This window comes from Danio aesculapii, chromosome 17 (genome assembly GCF_903798145.1).
Source record: "Danio aesculapii chromosome 17, fDanAes4.1, whole genome shotgun sequence".
NCBI classification, from domain to species: domain Eukaryota; kingdom Metazoa; phylum Chordata; class Actinopteri; order Cypriniformes; family Danionidae; genus Danio; species Danio aesculapii.
In genome coordinates this window covers 44,400,086-44,427,356 of record NC_079451.1, presented here as the reverse complement: position 1 = coordinate 44,427,356, position 27,271 = coordinate 44,400,086, and the positions used below count along the sequence as shown (strand labels likewise).

At 33.8% G+C, this 27,271-nt stretch overlaps 1 protein-coding gene across 3 annotated transcripts in view; it reads right to left on the bottom strand.

The window, feature by feature from the left end:
- The window catches only part of ctbp2a (C-terminal binding protein 2a), a 128,269-nt gene that overhangs the window by 81,658 nt on the left and 19,340 nt on the right, over positions 1 to 27,271 (bottom strand). For all 3 annotated transcript variants that reach the window (XM_056476639.1, XM_056476638.1, XM_056476640.1), the window contains exon 2: positions 9,221 to 9,362. In XM_056476639.1, coding sequence (XP_056332614.1) covers positions 9,221 to 9,278 — 58 coding nt within the window. In that variant the 5' untranslated portion in view covers positions 9,279 to 9,362. The remainder of the gene's footprint in view (positions 1 to 9,220; positions 9,363 to 27,271) is intronic.

The window sequence follows — 27,271 nt, the reverse complement described above, 5'->3', positions numbered from 1 at the left end:
ATGGGCAGATTCTGGAGGCTATAATAAATGATCTGATGGATATTTTGAGCTGAAACTTTACAGACACATTCTGGAGACGCCAAAGGCTTATCTTACATCTTGTAAAAGAGATGAAATAGGTGCCCTTTAACAATTAATAACACATTATATTAATATTAAATAAAGTTCTCAAGTTACTCTAACATGAACATTATTTTAGAATTGTCATGAACACTTTCAGTATCAGATAAAGTATGTTTTTAATCAACCGTGATCTTGCCTCATCAATGCTGGCACTGACTTCTCTGGTGGAATCCAGCATATCGAGCTCCATAATTATACTGCCTACCTTTTGGATCGAAGCGTGGATGCCTTAGTAGTTTACTAGGTTTTGAAACAGAGCAACAGCGAGCGTGTAATACAGCCAAATGAAATCTAATCTCTGTCGAAGAGCTGTTCTTTTTCTTTGTGACTTGCACACATGCAGCGAGGATTATTTTAGCTTCTTAAATAACTGCTGTACAATTACCAAAAAAATAATAATACTACATGGATCAGCACAGTTGCATCACAACAGAAAAAAATCTAGCAGTGTAGTATCATGGCAACAGTGTCATTACATTATCCATCTGCAGAACTTTAAAGAACAAAAGAGAGCAAGACGGAGAGGCAGAAACAAAGGGGAAAGAGAGAGAATTTTCATAAATCCTTTGTGCCCGAGAAACTGCGACTAATCTAATACAAAACCCTGTGGGACGTTTGGCTTCAACAAGCTTCTCTGGCTATCTGGGAATACATGTGTAAGCAATTTTATACATGACTACTAATACGAGAGCTCTTTGAGGGAAACAAATTAATAAAAAGGGGATACGGAGTGATTAAAAGCAGAATGCAGCGAAATGAAACATTACTTCAACTAATTTACTCTCCTCCTCGCTCTTAATGCTGCGTATACTGTGTTATTATCAGTACAGACTTATTGGAAATACAAGCTTTGGCCTACACTTTAGTTAAATGTAAAATATGTTTCTCCCAGAACGTTTTGTTGCATGTTTCAGATAAGAAATCCACTAGAGGGCGCTGTCAAATTCTTGATTATGTTTGGCTGAAGGGTGGGCATTAAATCCATTAAAACGCACAGGTCATTCCATAACAATAATATTATCGTTTTATTATCAAGACACATTTATTTACATAGGATGCATTATTTTTATGATTATTTAACTTAAAAAAAAAAAACACAAAAAAACACTAGCTCTTAGCTGTTAGCTAGGTGTTCTTAATGTTGTATACTACGTTTATACCAGGACAGGCTCATTGGAAACAGAAGCCTCAGCCTACATTTTAGCCAAACGTAACATAGATTTCTACAAGTACGTTTTGTTGCACTTTTCAGATGATAAATCCACAAGAGGGCGCTGACTACATTTTTGCGAATGTGAAATATGTTACTTAGGGTGTGTTTTATTGTATTCCATGGTCTGTTAAGTTTTTTGATTGGCTGAAGGGTGCGCATTAAATCCATTGAAATGCACAGGGGTAGTTCCATAATAATTATATTATTGTTTTATTATCAAGACACCTCATTTATTTACATGGGATGCATTATTTTTATGATTATTTAACTTTAAAAAAAACACAAAAAAAAATCACCACCAGCTCTTAGCTGTTAGCTAGGTGTTCTTAATGTTATATGCTGCGTTTATACCAGCACAGGCTCATTGGAATCAGAAGCCTCAGCCTACATTTTAGCCAAACGTAACATAGATTTCTACAAGTACGTTTTGTTGCACGTTTCACATGATAAATCCACTAGAGGGCGCTGACTACATTTTTTGCGAATGTGAAATATGTTACTTAGGATGTGTTTTATTGTATTCCATGGCCTGTCGAAATTCTTGATTCTGACTGGCTGAAGGGTGCATATTAAATCCACTGAAAAGCACAGGTAGTTTCATAATAATAATATTACTGTTTTATCATCAATCCAGACACCTAATTTATTTACTTTCGATGTATTATTTCACTATTATTTTAGGAGGCTTGTGGGTCGGGTGGTTATTCACCTCCACACCAGGTGTTGATTATCCCATACATGCATTTCAGATACATTTTCTACTTGCACACACAGCAATCCACCGAGCTAAAGCCTTTCCTAAACCCAACCAATAGTACTCTCAAAGGCAAACAAAAAGTGCACTGCAACCATGTAGTTTTACATTGAAGTGTGCTTCAACGGACTCGAACCACAGCGCTCTGCATCCCAAGTACACATTGTACCATATTATTATTATTATTTCTTACATTTATATAGTGCTTTTTCTGGACACTCAAAGCACTTTACACATTTTTGAGGGGAATCTCCACCACCACTAGTGTGCAGCATCCACCTTATTGCCTGGCAGCCGTATTGCTCCAGACCGCACACCACACACCAGCTGATTGGTGGAGAGGAGACAGAATGATGAAGCCAATTACATGGGGATGGTCAGGGCGCCATGATGGACGAAGGCCAGTGGGCAATTTTGGCCAGGATGCCGGGGTTAAACCCCTAATCTTTTTCAAAGGACATCCTGGGATTTTTAACAACCACAGAGTCAAGATCTCAGTTTAACGTCCCATCTGAAAGACAGCACCCACTGAGCAATATAGAGTACCCATCATATACTGGAGTGTTAGGACACACACAGACTGCAGGTTGGGCGCCCCCTGCTGGTCTAACTAACACCACTTCCAGCAGCAACCTAGCTTTCCCATTTAGTCTCCCATCCAGGCACTAACCGGGCGCAGCCCTGCTTAGCTTCAATGGGCGAGTTGCAGAGAGCTAGCTGTCATATGAGCAACCGAGCAAACTGACCACACCAGAAATGTTTGTTCATATGGAGATAGATAGGTGACTCAATCGTATTCAATCACAAATAGTGTCACCATTAAGTATTTTAGTGGTATTTATTTGGTGTTGTGGTTTATAAAGTGGCCTTAAATTAACTTATCGTGTTTATATAAGTGTATTTTTTTTGCAAAATTAATTAGATACCAGGTGGCACGGTGGCTCAGTGGTTTAACATTGTCACCTCACAGCAAGAAGGTCGCTGGTTCGAGTCCCGACTGGGCCAGTTGGCATTTCTGTGTGGAGTTTGCATGTTCCCCCGTGGGTTTCTTCCGGGTGCTCCGGTTTCCCCCACAGTCCAAAGACATGCGCTATAGGTGAATTGGGTAAACTAAATAGGCCGTAGTGGATGAGTGTGTGAATGAGAGTGTGTATGGGTGTTTCCCAGTACTGGGTTGCGGCTGGAAGGGCATCTGCTGTGTAAAACATTTGCCAGAATAGACGGTTCATTTCGCTGTGGCAATCTCTGATAAATCAGAGACTAAGCTGAAGAAAAATGAATGCATTAGTTTAGACAAAGAAAACAACCCTGACAACCACCCAGTGGGTCTAAATGTCATGATAAAGACAAGGTTGGGTCAGTAGACCCCATTGAACTACATACAGAACTCCCATTCAGTCATAACTAAACCAGATACAAATTACTACAGTTAAAAAAAAAGCTTTTAAGCAACTTAAGATGGTCTGACTTGGTTTCCAAGCATGTATTACAGATTTTCCTCTCAAGGACTGTAAAGAAAAGGTCTGAATAACACAATAAGCTTTTTAGTGGTGAACCTTATATCTTTTCTTCCCACCAGTGCATCAGCCTTGATACTTGCACACACATACAGAACACTCTTTCAGGATAATAACAAAAAACTTTTGCAGTGCAATTAATAACCACTTCAGTAACCACTATTGAACCAGTCCAGAAGAGCTCTCAGCTTTGACACCATTTAATACATTTTTTCTCAGCACACATCTTCAGACATTTCACAACTTCTTTTCTCCACTGCCAGCTGAATCCCCTTGGGGAAACCCATCACGCTGCTGTAATAAGGCTCTTTTTTGGAGAAGCAGAGAGAGGGAGGACTTGACGTTTCTTCATTATAGGAGGTAAACTTCAGAAGTGGGCTTTTCCAGCTCTGGGAAAACGAGTGAGGCGTTTTAACGAGCGGCGGCTGCAGATGTGCTGATGACTGCAGGCTTTGTGCTGGAGCTGCCGCGACTCGGGTTTCTGACACCTGAGCTTTCAGACCGCTACTATCTCTTTGAAATGTTACCTGCCGGTTAACGTGTCGCACACTAGCACTACTTAACTTCTGTGATAGACACCACCGCACAATAGCTAAAGATCCTGCAGTGAAACGCTTCCTGGTAGAATTCACTCATCTTCCAGGGAATTGCAGGTTTGTACACTGTAAATTAGCAGTTTTCCATATGTTTTGATTGTTTATTTATGCTTTTGAATTGCATTCTGGGAGCTTGATCTGTCTTCACAACCACTTTTAACCTTGAAAACTTTGAAAAAGTGACTTTTATTATTATTTTTAATAGTTTAAAGTTATATATTGCCTGGGTTGGTGTTGTATATTGTGGTGCAAATACCTTGTAATAAACCACCAGTAGATTTTCTCTTATTTTACAGACTTATTTCTCTATATATTATTTCTTCAACATTATATTATCATTATATTAACTACTGAACGGTCAATAAAAGTCACTTTGTTAAACTGCAGGGTTCAATTTTCAACATCAAAAGTCGACAGAGCAGAGATCAACATCCCATAATGCATTTCACAACCGTAAATAATAGGAAAACACTTGTGAATCACAAAATACGGAAAATGTTAATAAACAGATATATTTTACAGTGTAGAAGAAACCACTCGATGACTGTCAGGCATTTAAACAGCTCTTTTAGACAATTCTAGGCTGTTTACAAGCAAGACTGTTCATTTACAGCAGGAAATGTAAACTGTGTTAATCTGTACTTTAATTTGTGGACTATAGAGCTCATTGATTAGTTGATATAAAGCCAAAATCATGATATTTAGACATTGCAAAAACTGAATAGGTGGAGTCACGCAACACTTATTTCAACTAAAAACTCACATTTTTTTCTGAGTTTTGGCCATCCTTTTACATACCAAAAGTGTTTTTGTGGGTTGAAAATGCTAACTTTTGTACCCTGTAAAAAATGCACACATTTAAATCATGTTCTCCCAACGCAAATCAATTAGGTCAATTGTTTTTTAACAAAGTTAAGTGGACTGAACATAAAATAATAAAGTTTCCCCTCAAAAAGCTTAAGAATTGTGTTTCTTCAACTCATTTTAAGTAGTTTGAACAAGCAGCAAAAGTTATTTTTGAGTGTAAATGTGATTTAAAATGCACGTTTTCAAAAATTTTAGAACTCTTTCAGAAATAATAATAATGCACATTACAGTCCATTTAAAATACAAAAACATGATTTTGCGAAAGCAGTGACATCATAATGAGGTCATTCAATAGACCACTGCCAACTCTGTGCCTGCCTTACATAACACAGCATTTTTAGTCAGTTTCACTGATCCATGTTGAACAGGGATCGTTTTGGCTTTCTTTTTAGGCATCTGAAGAAAGAAAAAAAATACATTGAGTTTTTTGTACATTGCTTTAAAACAAACACTAGATAAATTGCATGTTTCAGCATGGTACAAGCTTTATTGTGTGTTCAAAATAAAAGCCCAGTGGTTTAACATTTAAAAATGCTAATGAAAATTGTAAAAAGTGTACTCTGTCCCAATTCGCATACTATCCGGCCTAAATAGTGATCATGGTTTCCTAATGTGTTTGCGTTGAGAGAATTGCAGTGTGTTTTCTTAATGTGCTTGTGTAGTGAGGATTTGCAACTTGTCTTTTCTTAATTTGTTGCCGTTTTTTTGCAAGTACATGCGTTTTCTTAAACTGCAGCACGTATAGCTCTAATTGGGCTATTGGTTAACATCAATCAGAAATCAAAATGGCAAAATAAGAAAAGCCTGTTTAAACTTAAACCACTTTATTTGACCTAATTTGCAGCATTGAATCAGCAACAAGACATAATACAGGCACACTAAAGCTTCAAAATATATCGTGTCCGTATCGATATCGATCGTAATATTCAAATCGCAGGATCTGCAATGTTGAATCTGAATTAAAGTTGACCAGGAGCTACAGAATGTGATTTGTTTACCCATAATAGAGTGAAACTTCACATTTGCATGTGTTTTCATGGCCTGTGATTGAGCATTTCAAAAGAATTTATACGATTTATACAAGAAAAGATTTTTTAACTTAAATTTTTTGTCTTATTTCTAGTCCAAATGTCTACTTTCAAGTCAAAACAAGATTATTGTACCCCATTGTCAGACAATTTTGCTTGTTTCAAACAAAGACTCTTAATTTTCACTCATTTCTTCTGAAGGTGAAAACTAAATAATATTATATTTGATGAGACAAAGCAAAGTGAGAAAAGAATCACAATCAGAAAGAGCTTTATTGCCAGATATGTTCACACATACGAGGAATTTGTTTTCGTGACAGAGCTTCTACAGTGCAACAGGATAACAGAGACAGGACAAAAACAGATAATAAATATATTTAAAAAAAATAGAAGTAAGTAGTGAGTGCAAATATACAGATTGACAAGTGTATGTACATGTTTATTACTATATACAACGTTATATGTGCAGCTGTTATGTGCAAATTGGCATGTAAAGTGTGTTGTTAAGTGTATATGTGTATAAAAGTGTATAGCAAGTAGTGATGTTGGTTTCGCAATTATTATCATCAAGTGTTCATGAGATGGATTGCCTGAGGGAAGAAACTGTTCCTGTGTCGGGCTGTTCTGGTGCACAGTGCTCTGTAGCGTCGACCAGAAGGTAAAAGTTCAAAGAGGCAGTGTGCTGGGTGTGAGGGGTCCAGAGTGATTTTGGCAGCCCTCCTGCTCGCTCTGGATAAGTACAGTTCTTGCGGAGTAGGAAGGGTTGTACCAGTGATTCGCTCAGCAGTCCGAACTATTCGACGTAGTCTTCGGAGGTCGTATTTAGTAGCTGAGCTAAACCAGACAGTTATTGATGTGCAGATGACTGATTCAAGCATTTAGCATTTATTGCATTGTGATTATTCTATTTCTGTACCTAAATACTGTTAGACCCCCCCGGAAAATTGTCAAACAGAGCTATTCAGTTCATCTTGTGAAACTGTATTTATATTGCAATATATAAATTAAACATTGCAATATCAGATTTTCCAGTACCATACAGCCCTGCACCAGATGACAACATTCAGAGGCCTACCAAAAAACTGATCGCATAAAAGAAAGATGTAAAACATCACAGCCACATTTCAGCAGCCTGTAGAGTCCATTTCACATGAGCACTACATCCTGTCAGAGCCCAAAAAAACCAATGACTCTCCGGCCCTTCCTCTTTGTACAACGTGTAGTTTACAACATCCCCGGAGGCACATTTTCCCTCCTCGGTTTCCTAACCGTGAGCCTAATTGATGAGCGAGGAAGAAAACGCGAGTCTGCCAGATCAACCGCATTCAGGAGTCCCAGCGAAGGGGTCCAGGAGCCAAATCCAAACTTTTATACGCTTCGAACATCAGAAACAAGTCAAGAGATGCCAAACCGTGGTCTTTCCGCAGACTGGATGGAAAAGTTTCTCAGCGTTCAGGGATTACAGATTTGATTGCATGTGTGTGCTTATGTGATATGGGATTTAAACAGTAATTTAAGTTCCTGCCCCATTAGAGGAGCATTGCATCATGATGACTGATGTCAACTTCAGCATGTGTTTCAGGGCAAATGCGCATTAGTTTCACTGGTTACTCGTTTTGAGTTTTTTTCTTTTCTTTTTTTTTTTAAATCTGCCTCTGATGACTCTCAAATGAGACCAATAAGAACATTTTGGGAAGCTGGAAAAACTTTCTCAGGAAACCAGAGATGACATCATTTATCACACATGCCCACACGCGATCGCATACTATATTCCAACAGCGCCTGACAAACAAGTAAAAGATGTGTCGAGCTTAGAACAACACACTGATAAAAAAAAAAATGACTGCAGCATTACGGTTTCAATTTTAATGTTGTGGTTTTTGTACATGTTTTATAGTCAGTTCTACTAGTGCTGTATAAATATTGGGATATACAGTGCTCAGCATTTATGAGTACACCCCTCACAAATCTTTTCAATTCATACTTTTTTTTTTTTAAAAGATCTATTTATTGGATTTTTATGACAGTTAACAAACAAAAAAATAAATAAATAAATAAATAAATATATATATATATATATATATAAATATATATATATATATATATATATATATATATATATATATATATATATATATATATATATATATATATATAATATAACAATATAATATAACAATATAATATAATAACAATATAATATAATAAAATAAAATAAAATATAATATAATATAACAATTTAATATAATATAATATAATATAATATAACAATATAAAATATAATAATATAATATAATATAATATAACAATATAATAAAATATAATATAATAAAATATAATATAATAAAATATAATATAATATAATATAATATAATACAACAATATAATATAATATAATATAATATAATATAATATAATATAACAATATAACATAATATAACAATATAATAAAATATAATATAATACAATATAATATAATATAATATAATACAACAATATAATAAAATATAATATAATATAATAAAATATAATATAATATAATATAATACAACAATATAGTAAAATATAATATAATATAATAAAATATAATATAATATAATACATTATAATACAATATAATACAACAATATAATATAATATAATATAATATAATATAATATAATATAATATAATATAATATAATATAATATAATATTAAATAATATTAAATAATATTAAATAATATTAAATAATATTAAATAATGATAAATAATATTTAAACTTCAGCATTGCAATCACAGGAATAAATGCACATTTTTAAATATATTAAACATTTTTTTTTTATTATTTTAATTTGAAATAATAAAAAAATATCACAGATTTTATTGTATTTTGATCAAATAAATGCAGCTTTTTGTGAGACATCTAACACTAGTGTAAAAACGGTACTGATATTTCCAGTACTTGGCAACATTATTTACAGTTTTAGGTTTGTTTTCATCACATATTCCTATATCTACACTGACATAACATAAAAATAGCATGTATTTGTATGGTGATTCTTAGTATTAGCATGCAATCCCATCCCTGCACCATGGCACTGCAACAGAACTTTACTTAGGAGACATTTCAAGATTTCTTACCTTCGCAGATTCTGTCTAGTCTTTGTCGTTTGACTTTGTGTTTGTCAATCAAAGCCATGACAGCTTTTCTCAGTGTCTGTTTGCAGAGCTTGGGAAACTACAGCTCCCAGAATCCTCCAGTGGGCATAACGCCACCATACACCTGTAGAGAAACACAGGCAACATCAAAACCACTGAAAATAAGAAATGTTTTTTGTTTCGCTCTTCTTTCCTGTTTATCCAATGTGGATTTTGTGTAAAAGAACTGTTCTCTTTTACTGTATTCCTTATAGTGTTATACAGTTTCTGGAAAAAAGCAACATCAAAATCACGGATTCAGATTCACAAAACAAGAACATTTACTGACATGCTGAAAGATATCATTCACATAGCGAACGCATTAACAACCCTATATGTACAAGTTTACAACACATGTACATCTAATAGCCTAATGGTACTGAAAAACAAACTGAAATATGTACATGCCATATACAGAGTGGGCCATTTATACACCGTAATAAAATAGGAAAGGTTGGTGATATTAACGTCCTGTTTGTGGCACATTAGTATATGTGAGGGGGCTCATGAAAGAATAAAGTTACGTTAAAACCAAGCACACCATTGTTTTTCTTATGAAATTCCCAATAAGTTTAATGTGTCACATGACCCACTTCCTATTGAAAAAACAAAAGTTGGATCCAAGATGGCCGACTTCAAAATGGCCACCATGGTCACCGTCCATCTTGAAAAGTTTGCCCCCTCACATATACTAATGTGTCACAAACAGGAGGTTAATATCACCAACAATTCCCATTTTATTGAGGTGTATCTGTATAAATGGCTCATCCTGTATATTGTAGCAATCAATGTTTGAATTATAACTAGCGGCCATTGGAATCTTTTTTGGCTCAAGACTTCCAGTTTCATTCACTTCCATTGATTTTTAGACATTAGAAACTGCTTGTTTGATGTTGCAAACGGATATTTCCTTATTATATTATTCTACTTTTTATGCATAGCCATGAACATAGTTGTTTGTAGAGGGAGTAATTTGACTGTTTTCTGTCGTTTAATATTCCTATTCATTTTTCCAATAGGAAACTGAATCGGAAGTTTTAAAACAATCACAAAAATGAGCAATTTATGCGTTGGAGAATTAAGTCAATACAGCGAATATAATTCAGTGTGTGATTTTTGGCTTTTTGAACTATGATAAGAAGTTGGAAAATGAAGTTTACATTATACATTAATGGACTGCTATTGTAAAGCGTTTCACAAAAATGATTGAAAAATTGCAATAAACTATTTTATTTTCATAATATATCATCACATATAAGAACGTGTCCTTTAATTTCTTTCTGAGAAAAAAAAACATGATTACAGAAGACACTAAATTAATAATTGAAGTGCCCTAAAATAGTCTTTTTAAATCTTTTTACATTCCCTCTATCCTTCAAAACACTATATTTTACCTATTTTTCAGCTTAAATAATTTAAAGTACAGTACAATTTACCTCTTTTTTTCAGTAATACTGCTTAAGGAACCAGAGGTTTTTATAAACGGCATTAAGCACAGTACAAATAAAGAAAAAGCTGTAAAAACTGTGTACTTGTTTGGCACATTTAAGTTATTGTGAGTTAGCAAGGACTTATTTGTAATATTATTTGTAGTATTTTTATTTACGTTTTTGTTATTATTTTATTTTTACTTTGTTTTACCTATTGAGTTTATGTACTTGTATATAACTGTTATGTTCTTCATCTTTTTTATGTACACCCCTGGCATTGTTCTGTATATGTTGTTCATGCATTAATAATAATAATAATAATAATATTTATATATAATAATAATAATAATAATAATATATAATATATATATATAATATATAACGGAATATAATTCAATCTAGATGTGGAAATTGAGATTTTGGCCACTAGAGGGAGCCATAACGCTATTCACAAGAGAATCAGATTCAGACTTTATTTAATTTGGACAAATTAATAAAACATGAAGTTATTTCACATTCTTTCACAGCCTTAGAGACCACCTGAAACAGCTGTAGCATTTCATTTGTTAATGTGAACATTCACAACTCTCAAAATGCTTGATTTTGATTTTCCTAAAATCAGGAATTTTCCCAATTCCTAAAAAAATGCCTGTTGTTTTGTTTACGCATTTGTATAATTTCATTCAGTGTATTACACTGGTGGTAATTGAGAATATTTCCCCCAAAAATGTGTAAAGCATTTTGAGTGTCCAGAAAAGCGCTAAATAAATGCAAGGAATTATTATTATTATTATTATTAATGATTAGGAAACCAAACATTGGTGGTCAAGCATTATTTATTTTTTAATAAATAGTGCACCTTTGCAGAATAAAAAAAAAAATTACTCAGAATATCTTGTTTAGCAATAGGGCCGCATGATATTGACAAAATCTGATATTGTGATACATTTTTCTGTAATAAATATTGAGATACTTGAATACAGTTTCCTAAGTTAGTTTGAAAAGCTCTATATTTGACTGTTTTATGGAGAGTCTAACAGTATTCAGGTACAGAGACTGAATAATCTCAACTTTCCTTTGTCCAAATATCTACAAATTCTTAGATTCCTAATTCTTAAATAGTACAAATATTGTTTTGTTTTCAACTTGACAAGATACAAGTCAAAATTAAGAGTTTTTAAAACAAGTGAGATGATCTGTCAGTGGGGTAAGTAAAATAATCTTGTTTTCTCTTTGATGAATGTGGATATTTGTAAGAAAAACACATTTTTTGTTGCATAAATCATATATATTCAGTATAAACACAGTAATTAAATACAATTCCTTAGCTCCGGTTCGACTATAATTCAGACTCAACATTGCATATCTTGCGATGTGACTATTGCGGATGTGCACATTGCGATATCAATGCTGAAACGACATATTGTGCAGCCCTAGTTAGCAACCAAAATACTGCAGCATCATGCTAAAAGTATATGAAAATGTAAAATATTTTTTCCAAAGTTTTTTTAAACTGATATACTGTTTCTTCCTAAACCTTTTTAAAGTATTTCTGACACCTAAATGTGCTCCATTCAAGGTGAAACATGCAGCTTTATTTAGATATGTCACGTAAAGAGATAGTTCGCCCAAAAATAAAAATGACCTCATCGTTTATTCACCATCATGTGGTTTTAAACAGTGTTCGGATTATAAATTAATGACAAGGGGGGGGGGGGGGGGGGGGGGTCAACTGTTTTGGTTAGTTTGTGTAATACATGCTTCAGTCATTTATGTATTTATGTTTAGTTACATCTAGTTTATTAATAAAAAGTATTTAAGTTTGTAATCTGACCTACAGTTTTCTCTAATTAGCCATTTCAGATATTACGGTAGATTAAACTACAAACTATGCGTCTAATTTGACTTCACCTTCAGGCTAAATGTAGATACAAACACCTATTTTACGAGAAGTCTTGTGAACACGATGTCTATTGGTGCTCTAGATCTGACTTTTTTTTCGAATAGACTGACTATGCATTTACAATGGTTTGAACCGTTATAGGGGTGGTCAACTGTATATTTATATCATTTTAATTATCAGAGTGAAATATGTCTCAGTATTAAAACTGCCCCTCCCCCCATACATATTATTCTGACGTCCTTCAGGGTGGATCAAGCGTTAATTAGGGGGGTGGATCAAGCTATAATAATGGGGATCAATCCCCCCCAAACCCCCCTGTAATTCACACCCTGGTTTTAAACCTTTATGAGTTTCATTCTTTTTCCAAATGAAGATATTTTGAAGAATGCTGGATGCCATTACTATGAAAGTTAATAGGCACCAGCTATCAGTATTTTTCTAAAAATCTTCTTTTGCAGTGCAAATAAAATACTGGGTTTCACACAACTCCTTCATGTTGTCCCAACACAAATCGATTAAGTTAACTTAATCACTATTTTACAAATTTAAGTGGATTGAACATAAAAAAAGTAAGTTGTCACAAAATAAACGTATGAATTGTGTTGTTTCAACTCATTTTAAATTAGTATTTATTAGTAGCGTTTAATAAAATTGAATAAAAATGTAGTAGAAGTAGTAGAACAAATAGCTAAATTTTTTCAGAGTGTATTTAACAGAAGAAAGAAACTCAAATAGGTTTTGAACAAGTAAAGGGTGAGTTAATAAAGACAGAATTAGCATTTTTGGGTGAAAAATCCATTTATTCATTCATTCATTCATTCATTCATTTTCTTTTTGGCTTAGTGCCTTTATTAATCCAGAGTCGCCACAGCGGAATGAACCACCAACTTATCTAGCACATGTATTACGCAGGGAATTTAGCCTACCCAATTCACCTATACCACATGTTTTTGGACTTGACACACGTGACGCGGTGGCGCAGTGGGTAGCACTTTCGCCTCACACCAAGAAGGACGCTGGTTCGAGCCTTGGCTGAGTCATTTGGCATTTCTGTGTGGAGTTTGCATGTTCTCCCTGTATTTGCGTGGGTTTCCTTCAGCTGCTTCGGTTTCCCGTACAGTCCAAACACGTGCTTTAGGTGAATTGGGTAAGCTAAATTGTCTGTAGTTTATGTGTGTCAATGTGAGAGTGTGTATGGATGTTCCCTAGTGATGGGTTGCAGCTGGAAGGGCATCCACTGTGTATCAGTATTTTTCTAAAAATCTTCTTTTGCAGTGCAAAAAAAATGCTGGGTTTCACACAACTCCTTCATGTTGTCCCAACACAAATCGATTAAGTTAACTTAATCACTATTTTACAAATTTAAGTGGATTGAACATAAAAAAGTAAGTTGTCACAAAATAAACTTATGAATTGTGTTGTTTCAACTCATTTTAAATTAGTATTTATTAGTAGCGTTTAATAAAATTGAATAAAAATATAATAGTAGTAGAAGTAGTAGAACAAACAGCAACATTTTTTTCAGAGCGTATTTAACAGAAACTCAAACAGGTTTTGAACAAGTAAAGGGTGAGTTAATAAAGACAGAATTAGCATTTTTGGGTGAAAAATCCATTTATTCATTCATTCATTTTCTTTTTGGCTTAGTGCCTTTATTACTCCAGAGTCGCCACAGCGGAATGAACCACCAACTTATCTAGCACATGTATTACGCAGCGGATGCTCTTCACACTACACTACGGACAATTTAGCCTACCCAATTCACCTACATGTTTTTGGACTTGTGGTGAAACCCAGAGGAAACCCACACGTGACGTGGTGGCGCAGTGGGTAGCACTTTCGCCTCACACCAAGAAGGACGCTGGTTCGAGCCTTGGCTGAGTCATTTGGCATTTCTGTGTGGAGTTTGCATGTTCTCCCTGTATTTGCGTGGGTTTCCTTCAGCTGCTTCGGTTTCCCCCACAGTCCAAACACGTGCTTTAGGGGAATTGGGTAAGCTAAATTGTCTGTAGTTTATGTATGTCAATGTGAGAGTGTGTATGGATGTTCCCTAGGGATGGGTTGCAGCTGGAAGGGCATCCACTGTGTAAAGCATATGCTGGATAAGTTGGCGGTTCATTCCGCTGTGGCGACCCTAGATTAATAAAGTGACTAAGCCGGAAAGAAAATGAATGAATTGAAATTTGCAAAAAAACAACATTTTTTCATTGCACTTAAAAAAAAATTTGTAAATTCAATGAATCTTTTTTTCAGAGCATCTTAGTCTTAAAAAAACTTAATCAGATTAGATTTGAGTTTTTTCAGCCTTCTGGGGTAAAAAAAAATGAATAAAAACTGTCAGTCTCTCTCAATCAGAGCGGCAGCAGATCCTGACACACACACAAAAAAAGCAGACTTCCAGTCCCACGCTGAGACAAACTCACCAAGACGCATCTCGCTTCAGTGATTTAAGAACCGGTGCCCTCTCACTCAACCTGAAAATGATCAGAGCACGTGTCCCACACACACACACTCCATTTCAGCCATCCTGAAGGACAAATATCCACCCTCGGACATGATAACTCCCCTAGAGAAATGCATGATGGATCTTCCTCTAAAGAGTCTTTCACAGCAAATCGTTTTCAATTAAAAAAGGCATCCTGCATTTTCTCAATCCGCATCCTTCTCCTCCAATTCAATCTCTTCCTGATCGCTCTTTCAATGCATAAGCAGCATATCCGTGGCATTCATTGCATTACCTTGGCCTTGGTTGTCGGTTTTTTTTTTTCTAATGCACAAACACATTCACACACACATTGTATACAATCGGTACACCAGGGGTCACTCAGGTCAGCAAAGACTCATTTTTCCCCCAGCTGAATGCTGGGTAATCTGAAAGGTCTGACCTGTTAAGGCAGCAACAATAGTCTGAGCATGAATAAGAGCACATTTCTTTAGTGCTGGTGTCACAGGAGGAGGTGAAAGAGGGAGAGAGAGAGAGAAGACCTCTTTCTGCAGCTCTTTAACACCTCCTGCACTGGAGAGCTTATTAGAGTCTAACAGCTTAACACACACACACACACACACACACACACACACACACACACACACACACACACACACACACACACACACACACACACACACACACACACACACCTGTACAGCTATCTTTATAGGGACTTCCCATAAACTTAATGAGTTTTTTAATGCTGTAGAGTGTTTATTCAATGCCCCTACTCCTAAGATTTTTCCAAAAAGGTCAAAATTGACTGGGTTTGCCGTCCCCACAACATCAGGAAAACAAGGTGCACAGCCACACACAAAATGTACTCTCATTGCTATACTTGTGGGGACATTTAGTCCAAGAATACAATGTATACACGTACATTTAGTGATGTTGATTTACTTGTTGAGATATTTGGTTCCCATAACGTAAAGCATACAGGGTACATACACACAATTTACTGGTATTTCTATACTTGTGGGGACATTTGGATGAAAAAATATATATTACCAAAAAGGTCTAAACTGACTGGTATTTTAATCCACACAAAGTCAGGAAAACAAAGTACACAACCACAAAATTTACTCACATTGCTATACTTGTGGGGACATTTGGTCCAGGAATACTTTGTATACACACACATTTACTGGTTTTGCTGTACTTGTAAAGATATTTGGACCAAAAAAATATTACCAAAAGGTCAAAATTAACAAGTACTGCCATCCCCACAGCATCAAGAAAACAAGGTACTTGTGGGGACATTCAGACAAAAAAAAAATTACCAAAAAGTCCAAATTTACAGGTATTGCAATCCCCACAACACCAGGATAACAAGGTACACAACCACACACAAAATGAACTCACATTGATATACTTGTGGGGACATTTGGTTCAGGAATACAATGTATACAGAGAATTTAGTGGTATTGATTTACTTGGAGATATTTTGTTCCCATAAAATAAATAATACAGTGTACACACACAATTAACTGGTATTTCTACACTTAAAAATATTCCAAATAGTCAATATTTACTGGTATTGCTATACCCACAACATCAGTAAAACAAAATACACAACCACAAAATTTACTAACATTGCTATACTTGTGGGGACATTTGTATGGCCTCTTCTTGTTGAATCACTGAATGCCTACCCAATTGATGGTCATTTTGGACAAAAGCATCTGCTAAATGACTAAATGTATGGTATTGCTATACTTGCAGATATATTTGGTCATTTATTCATTCATTTTCTTTTCTGCTTAGTCCCTTTATTAATCAGGGGTCGCCACAGTGGAATGAACCGCCAACATATCCAGCATATGTTTTGCACAGCCACAACCCAACACGGGGAAACACCCATACACACTCATTCACATACACTATGGACAATTTAGCATACTCAATTAACCTATACCAGATGTCTTTGGATTTGTGGGGGAAACCAGAGCACCAGGAGGAAACCCACACAAACATGGGGAGAACTTGCAAACTCCACACAGAAATGCCAACTGACCCAGCCAGGGCTCGAACCAGCAACCTTCGTGCTGTGAGGCGATCGTGCTATCCACTGCACCACCGTGACACCAGAGATATTTGGTCTCCACAACTTAAAGAATACAGGGTACACACACACATACAAAATTTACTGGCATTTCTATACTTGAACGCACACACACACATGCACACACACACACACACACACAGCGTTTAATATGCCACTATGTCAAAAGAAACCTTAGAGTTGTAGAGAACAGAGAGTCTGAACTCACTCGACCTAAAACTCTGTCAAAATAATGATCGCTGATGGCAAAAGAAGACTGTAACTCCTTCTGTCTCATGAGGCATCTGGAGGGAAAGTGTTACGTTCACTTTCTGAAGGAAATGCGAGCAGTGCCATGATTCCAGGGTAATCTGGGTGGCTGCAGTGGCTTTTTTTGAATTATTGTTTATTGGGAAAAGCAAAAAGAGGGCATTGTTTGTACTCTCTCCCTTTAGTTTTTACATTACACACAGCAGGAGTGTATGTCATTTATTGTCTACAGTAATGCCATAATTATTGAGTACGTCCCTCACTTTGAGGAACAAAATAAAGATAATCAAAAATATATGAGAGTCCAAAATTGGTACTCATGGTAAAAATCTATTTGAATGCAGTAATAATTACCCTACAAATTCAAGTTCTGACTGCAAAATATATTCTGGAATGGATATTTGTTTTCATATTTTTAGGATATATTGCATTTTTATACTATCAAACAAAAGTGTCATTTTCCTGAAGCAAACACAAAAACACACTAATAAATACACATGAATTAACAAAAAATATATTTAATCAATTTAATTGTTATTTAAGTCAGGTTTGCAACTCCGGAATTATATTTTTGAATAAATTAAAATGAAAAGCATTTGAAGTGGTAAGAAACAAATAAAATCTTATTTTGATAGTACTATTATATTATATATATATATATATATATATATATATACATACATATATATACACACACACACATTTATTTATTTATTTATTTATTTATTTATTTATTTATTTATTTATTTATTTATTTATTTATTTATTTATATATATATATATATATATATATATATATAGTTAAATATTTCCCAAATGATGTTTAACAGAGTAAGGAAATTTTCACAGTACGTCTGATATTTTTTCTTCTGTAGAAAGTTTTATTTGTTTTTGTTTTTTTCAGCTAGAATAAAAGCAATTTTTAAAAAAAAATAAATTAAGGTCAATATTATTAGCCCCTTTAAGTAATAATTTTTTTCCATTGTCTACAGAACAAACCATCATTATACAATAACTTGCCTAATTACCCTAACCTGCCTAGTTAACCTAATTAACCTAGTTAAGCTTTTAAATGTCACTTTAAGCTGTATAGAAGTGTCTTAAAGAATATCTAGTAAAATATTATTTACTGTCATCATGAGAAAGATAAAATAAATCAGTTATTAGAAATGAGTTACTAAACTATTATGTTTAGAAATGTGTTGAAAAAATCTTCTCTACCTTAAACAGAAATTGGGGGAAAAATAAACCGGGGGGGCTAATAATTCTGACTTCAACTGCGTGTGTGTGTGTGTGTGTGTGTGTGTGTGTGTGTGTGTGTGTGTATACATACATACATACATACACACGCACACGCACACGCACACATATATATATATATATATATATATATATATATATATATATATATATATATATATATATATATATATATATATATATATATATATATATATATATATATATATTTATATATATAAATACAGTAGCAGTGCGATATGGCTGCATATGTTGTGTCCCACCAGTGACTATATACAGCCATACGGCACTTCTACTCGTGCGTTTAAACCACTGTTTGACGGCACAATCGTGTATATAAAAAGAAAATCAAACATGGAGTCTCAAAATCCTTTTGTATTAGGAACTACTTTCTTGCCCCATTCATTCACATCTGCAGCTGATGTCAGAACAGCAGAAACCATTACTAATTCGCCATCGTCACTTTAGAGCTAGTATTTGAATAATTCTCTAGTGTAATGTCTAAAGTGATGACAAAAAAAGATTATAAGGCTGAACGGCATTTCTCAGGATTTCACAAAAAAACAACCCAGAAAAAGCCAAAGCAAAGCAAACACTACTAGATTACTATAAATACAGCACTTCAACACACAAGAGAGAGAGATTGACTATAGGGTGCTTTCACACTAGCACTTTTGGTCCACACCCGGGTTTGTTTGACGTCAGAGGACGGTGTGTCTAGTGTGATTGTGTCTTCTGAACTTATCCGTGAACCATACCTGAGGCCACCTTAAAGAGGTGGTCTGAAGTACTGTTCATGCTAACTCTGGTTTGGTTCACTTCTGATATGAATGCAATTGTACCAAATAATAGAAATGGTCCGCCAACCTTACAACAAACTATTGTTTTCATAACGTTCATTTGTGTGTCTGTGTGTGTGTGTGTGTGTGTGTGTGTGTGCGTGTGTGTGTGCACGTACTCTATTGTACCTTGGTGACAAGTGGGACTGAGCCAGGGCAAGCACAGAGAAAATGTCTGCTTGTCTCCTCCAAAATCAGCTTCTGCGGACACCACGCTATGTTCTGAACGTAAAAGTTGTGAATTTATGAAAACATATTTTAAAATAGGCACTATTCTTATAAATAAACTGCATAGTTGCAATCGAAACAACTACATTCTCACCTAAAAAGCCTCAAAAGTACATTATGTTGTCCAATAGCTGCATTATTGGTCAAACTGTAGGGTTGTTTAGTCCCTCTTTAGTTCTAGTGTGGGTGGAGTAGTACACAAGGGGGAAGAGGCTGTACGTATTCTGCTGATATTGCAGAATATCACACGGCAATCTGCCAATCAGATTCTAGAACCAGATGCAACTGTTGTGTGTGTGTGTGTGTGTGTGTGTGTGTGTGAATATAAATAAATATATACAAGCAAACTCAAATAAATAAATAATCAGTGCTTTATGGTTTTCTGGGAAACTAACGCTATTCAATTACAGAAAATGAGCAATCAAATGTAAAACAGCATGGTCATCATTGTATATATATATATATATTAATTAAAAAAAAGTACATCTTGATCTTTTAATCTGTAATAGTTAAACTAATCCTGCGATGTGACTATTGTGGATATAAACATTGCGATATTGATGCTCATACGATATATTGTTCAGCTCTAGTTCGAAGCATCGCTATTGTTGGATTAATTAAGCAATGAGACTCATGTAAAAGAGCTGCATGGAGTATAATAAGTGGTTATAGTTTGAAATGTAAATGCTGAAGTGGTTGAAACACAGCAGTAGAAGCGAAAACAGCTTCGAGCAGCACAAAAACATCAGCTGTATCCACTTCAAACACTGCCTTTCTAAAAGCACTCCTGCACACAAAGCATGAATTACATCTGCTCCATTCACAAACCTGCTGCTTTGATACAGCTGCACCTGTAAGCGTGTGTCTGTGTGTGTGTGTGTGTGTTATGACAGCCGTATCACTCTCCGTGATTGATGTTTGCGCATTTTGTTCCTCATGTTTATCCTGCACAATAGGCAGCGTTTACACTGACCTCACTGCATTTTAATATTCATTGGGCGTTATGCAAAACAGAGCTGTTATTGGAATGTTTTATTATACATTGCTTTGACATAGCACTCTTTCAGTGGCTCAACTCTTGTTCGCTCACTCTTATGCTGAGTTAGGGTTCACATGCAAAACTGCTCTGGTAATAATATGATCCCAAAAAAGTTAATGAAGTAAAAATAGATAATCAGTTGTTTGTACATAAACAAACAAACAAACAAACAAACAAACAAACAAATATATATATATATATATATATATATATATATATATATATATATATATATATATATATATATATATATATATATATATATATATATATATATATATATATTTACAAGACGTTTATAACTTTAAGCAAACATAAATGAATAAATAAATATTAGCATAAATAAATAAATGTTAGCATAAATATATATCTTGGACGGGACCGAACAGAAAAAATAAATCAATATTCTTGACTAAAGAATTGATAACATTAAGCAGACATAAATAAATAAACAAACAAATAAATAAATAAATAAATAAATAAATATTAGCATAAAGAAATTTTGGATAGGACAGAACATGAATTATATAAATAAATATTTTTGACTAAAGAATTGATAACATTAAGCAGACATAAATAAATAAATAAATAAATAAATAAATAAATAAATAAATAAATAAATAAATAAATATTTGCATAAAGAAATTTTGGACAGGACAGAACATAAAAAAAGATATAAATAAATATTTTGACTAAATACATTTTGAACATTAAGCACAAATGGACAGAACATAAAAAACACAAATGAATAAATATTTGTGTCTAAAGGGCAGAACATAAAAAAACTAAAATAAAATAAACAAGAAAAAAAAATTAAGAATTTAATAAAAAAGTTTATAACATTAAGCAAACATTAATAAATATTAGCATAAAGATATTTTGGACGGGAAAGAACATAATAATGATATAAATAAATATTTTTGACTAAAGTATTGATAACATTAAGCAGACATAAATAAATAAATAAATAAATAAATATTAGCATAATGATATATTGGAAAGGACAGAACATAAAAAATAATATAAATAAATATTTTTGGCTAAAGAATTGATAACATTAGGCAGACACAGACAGAACATAAAAAACAAATGAATAAATATTTGTGCCTAAAGTGCAGATCATAATAAACTAAACTAAAACAATTGAATAATTTAAATAAAAAAGTTTATAACATTAAGCAAACATTAATAAATAAATATTTTTGACTAAATTGTTGAACATTAAGCACAAATGGACAGAACATCAAAAATATATATATATATAAAATATTTTTGACTTAAGAAACTTGTAACATTAAGCAGACATAATTAAATACAGAATTTTTATAGACTGAAATATTTATTTATTTATTTATTTATTTATTTATTTCCTCAATGTTAAAGACATATGCCATACATTCTTTAGGCAAAAATATTTGTTTAATTTTTCTGTCCATTTTCCATTTTTGATCTTTTTTTCTAGGCAAAAATATTTTAGTAAAAATGGACAGAATAAATGAATATATAAATATATATATTAGTGCTGTCAATCGATTCCAAAAAATTTACTTATTAATCGCACTTTTTTCTGCAATTAATTGCACTTAAAAGACTGAAACTTGTCCTTTGGGCCATTCAAACGTAAAATTAATGTAAACACAAGACAAAAAACTATTGTAAATTAAAAATATGATTGTTTATTAGAAGTTTTGTTTACTTTGTCAAACAGATTTTTTTATGTAAACAACATACCTGCAACAAACCATCAAAATCCTCAAACTGTTGGCTTGAAAGCCATATTTATTACAGAAATAAAAACACAGGCTATAAATGCCATTTGAATTTCAAAACAATCAATCAACGCCAATAAAACACAAAAATGATTTCCATGTTGGATTCTAAGTGGACTGCAGAAAAATGCCAAAATACAGACATTGCAGATATATGGAAATTGGAAAATTATAATAATAAAGTCCTGAATACAAACAACTGCACTAATTGAAAAGTTTGCTGATAGTTGAGAACATTAATTATAAAGTAGAAACAATTATTTTAGTCCTCCTTTACATTTAGCCAGTTGCTAAAAGAGTCAAGTCTATTGACATTATAAGGGGACAACGTGGCCCTTTTCTTTTGAATGATGTGAGCTGAGAGTGAGAACAGTCTCTCAAAAGCAGAATCACTGAATCAGCATATGAATTACGGTGACTAATTTTGATGCCACTGGTGCTACGACAAGGACGTAAGAAGGATCAAGGAGTACATCAAAGGCAGCCACAGGTACGCGTTGTGTCACACCAAAGACTAAATCTTACAGGCACTTTGGTCACACCATCTCTAAACATTTAATTCTAACCAACTTTGAGGGATACACCGTTGGCGATGTTTATTCGTATGTTCTTGTTGCTAGGGAATGTGCACGTGTACACACACACACACACACACACACACACACACACACACACACACGACTCCCTTCAGAATCATCAACACGTGCCATCGCGTTCATCAAATTTGCTTAAAGCAAGCGTTCTAAAGCATCACTATATGTATAAGCAAGGATTCTGACACCGCAACCTGAAGCAGACTCTTTACAAAAGTTGCGTTCAAGGGAGGAAACACGTCAACTAATGAAACATTTGAGGGCTCATATCATCTTAGTCTTATAATCTTAAAATGTCAGCAAAATCACTTGTTTTGTCATCCCCTTTGGACATTATGCCATAGACAATCATTCAAATACTAGCTCTAAAGTGACGTTGGTAAAGTAGCAATGGTTTCTGCTGTTCTGACGTCAGCTACAGATGTGAAGGAATGGCCGAAGAAAGTAGTTCCTCATACAAAAGGATTTTAGAGAGTCTCCGTGTTTGATTTTCTTTTTTATACACACGATTATGCCATCAAACTGTTGTATAAACACAATTTCACAATTGTAGCAGTGTGATATGACTGTATATCATCACTGGTGGAATACTAAAGCACGCAATATTCCATATACACACACACTGTCTATATTCATATATATGAATCATATATATATTTTTTGTTTATATATATATTTTTTTTATTTATTTTTTTAACTAAAGAATTAATAACATTAAGCAGACATAAATAAATAAATAAATAAATAAATAAATAAATAAATAAATAAATAAATAAATATTAGCATAAAGAAATTTTGGATAGGACAGAACATAAAACTGAAATCAATAAATAAATATTTTTGACTAAATACATTTTGAACATTAACCACAAACAGACAGAACATAAAAAACAAATGAATAAATATTTGTGTCTAAAGGGCAGAACATGATAAACTAAACTAAAACAAATAAATAATTTTAATTAAAAAGCTTAGAACATGAAGCAAACATAAATAAATATTAGCATAAAGAAATAAAGAAGGTCGGCACCGATAGCCTAGTGCTTAAGTAGAAAAAATAATTATAAAAGAAATAAAGAAAGACGGGACATAAAAATGATATAAATAAATATATTTTACTAAAGAATTGATAACTTTAAGCAGACATAAATAAATAAATAAATAAATAAATAAATAAATAAATAAATAAATAAATAAATATTAGCATAATGATATATTGTACAGGACAGAACATAAAAAATTATATAAATAACTATTTTTGACTAAAGAGTTGATAGCATTAAGCAGACATAAATAAATAAACAAACAAATAAATAAATAAATAAATAAATAAATATTTGCATAAAGAAATCTTGGACAGGACAGAACATAAAAAATTATATAAATAAATATTTTTGACTAAAGAGCAGACATAAGCAGACATAAATAAATAAATAAATAAATAAATAAATAAATAAATAAATAAATAAATATTTGCATAAAGAAATCTTGGACAAGACAGAACATAAAAAATTATATAAATAAATATTTTTGACTAAAGAGCAGACATAAGCAGACATAAATAAATAAATAAATAAATAAATAAATAAATAAATAAATAAATAATATATTTGCATAAAGAAATTTTGGACAGGACAGAACATAAAACTGAAATCAATAAATAAATATAATAAATAAATAATAAATACATTTTGAATAATAAGCACAAATAGACAGAACATAACTAAACTAAAATAAACTAAAACAAATAAATAATTTTAATTAAAAAAAGTTTATAACATTAAGCAAACATTAATAAATATTAGCATAAAGACATTTTGGACGGTTTACTAAAAAATATTAACATACAGTAAAAATAGACAGAACATAATTAAGTAAATCATTAAATAAATATTTTTGCCTAAAGAAATTTTGAACATTAAGAAAACATGGATTTAATGAATGAATACATTATGATTTTCATGAAGCTGCTTGCTTCGCTTCTTCTCATTTGTTTTACTTGTATTGAATCAGAAACAGTATTATTATAATAACATTTCCTCATAAATTTACTAAAGGTATTCTCCAAAAAATTTGCATAATTGCTCTGATTTTTGCTGAATATTACTAACTGTAACTAACACTTTTTTCAATATCAGTCAGTCATTTCTGTCTGAGAGTCACCCTCTAAAACCCTGACCAAAATGAACAGTGCATTTCTCCTCTCTTCAGCGATTGCTCTCAAGACGTTTCCATCTTCACAATCTCTGGACCACTTCGTTGAGGTGGCATTTAAAATATGCAGATAATTTCCTGCATATTTATTTGTGGCATTGAATAATTTCAAGCAATCACAAATGGTTTTCTGCCAGAGACCTTTAGAAATGCCAGCGCTCATCAAAGCAGCAGGACGGCTTCACTTCCTGCAACGCGTGCAGAGACAGAAGCCTGCTTTAAATCAGCTTCAGTAAAGTGTGTCGAAACACTGCCAGGTTATCTGAGGAGAGTCTAGAAGAACACGGAGAGCTGCTCAAGTGTGATAACAGATAAAGCGCCAGGTCGGTCGTTTTTTAAACAACGTTCTGCAGATGCTAAAGAGTATTGACCGCTTGACCTTGATCCCACAGCTAGTCTGTATCTCCTAAGGTTTCGCTTTCTGTTTGAGTCATAAACTCACTCTTCAAAACAGTGTGAGCTGTTTATGTTAGTCTCCTGTAGATCATACTAGGGTCTCAATAAGTGCTTGTTATACAGTGTATCCGGAAAGTATTCATAGCGCTCCACTTTTTCCACATTTTTTTATGTAACAGCCTTATCCCAAAATGGATTCAATTCATTTATGCCCTCAAAATTCTACACACAATACCTCATAATGACAATGTGAACAAAGAGTTTTTGAAATTGTAGCAAATTTATTAAAAATAAAAAACCTGAAAAGTATTCACAGCCTTTGCTCAATACTTTGTTGATGCTTTTTTGACAGCAATTACAGCCTCAAGCCTTTTTGAATATGATGCCACAAGCTTGGCACACCTGTCTTTAGGAATTTTTGTCTATTCCCCTTTGCAGTACCTCTCAAGCTCCATCAGGTTGGATGGAAAGCAATGTTGTTCAGCCATTTTCAGATCTCTCAAGAGATGTTCAATAGGATTTCGGTCTGGGCTCTGGCTGGGCCACTCAAGGACGTTATTGTGAAACAACTCCATTAATATTTTGGTGGTGTTCTTTGGGTCATTGTCCTGCTGGAAGATGAACCGTCGCCCCAGTCTGAGGACAAGCGCACTCTGAAGCAGGTTTTCATTCAGGATCATTCTGTACATTGCTGCATTCATCTTTCCCTCTATCCTGACTAGTCTTCCAGTTCCTGCTGCTAAAAAACATCACCTCAGCATGATGCTGCCACCACCATGCTTCACTGTAGGGATGGTATTAGTCTGGCGATGAGCAGTGCCTGGTTTTCTCCAAACGAAATGCCTGGCATTCACTCCAAAGAGTTCAATTTTAGTCTCATCAGACCAGAGAATTTTGTTTCTTATGGTCTGAGAGTCCTTCAGATGCCTTTTGGCAAATTCCAGGCGGTGAGTGGCTTCCGTCTGGCCACTCTACCATACAGGCCTGATTGGTGGATTGCTGCACAGATAGTTGTCCTTCTAAGGCTCTCCTCTCTCCACAGAAGAATGCTGGAGCTCAGACAGAGTGACCATCGGGTTATTGATCACCTCCCTGACTAAGGCCCTTCTCCCCCGATCACTCAGCTTAGATGGCCGGACAGCTCTAGGAAGAGTCCTGGTGATTCCAAACATCTTCCACTTACGGATGATGGAGGCCACTGTGCCCATTGGAACTTTCAGAGCAGCAGAAATTTTTCTGTAACCTTCCTCAGCCTTGTGCCTTGAGACAATCCTGTCTCTGAGGTCTACAGACAATTCCTTTGTCTTCATGCTTGGTTTGTGCTTTGACATGCACTGTCAACCCTGGTACCTTATATAGACAGGTGTACGCCTTTTCAAATCATGTCCAATCAACAGAAATACCACAAGTGAACTCCAATTAAGCTGCTGAAACATCTCAAGAATGATCAGTGGAAACAGAATGTACCTGAGCTCAACTTAGAGCTTCACGGCAAAGGCTGTGAATACTGATGTACATGTGATT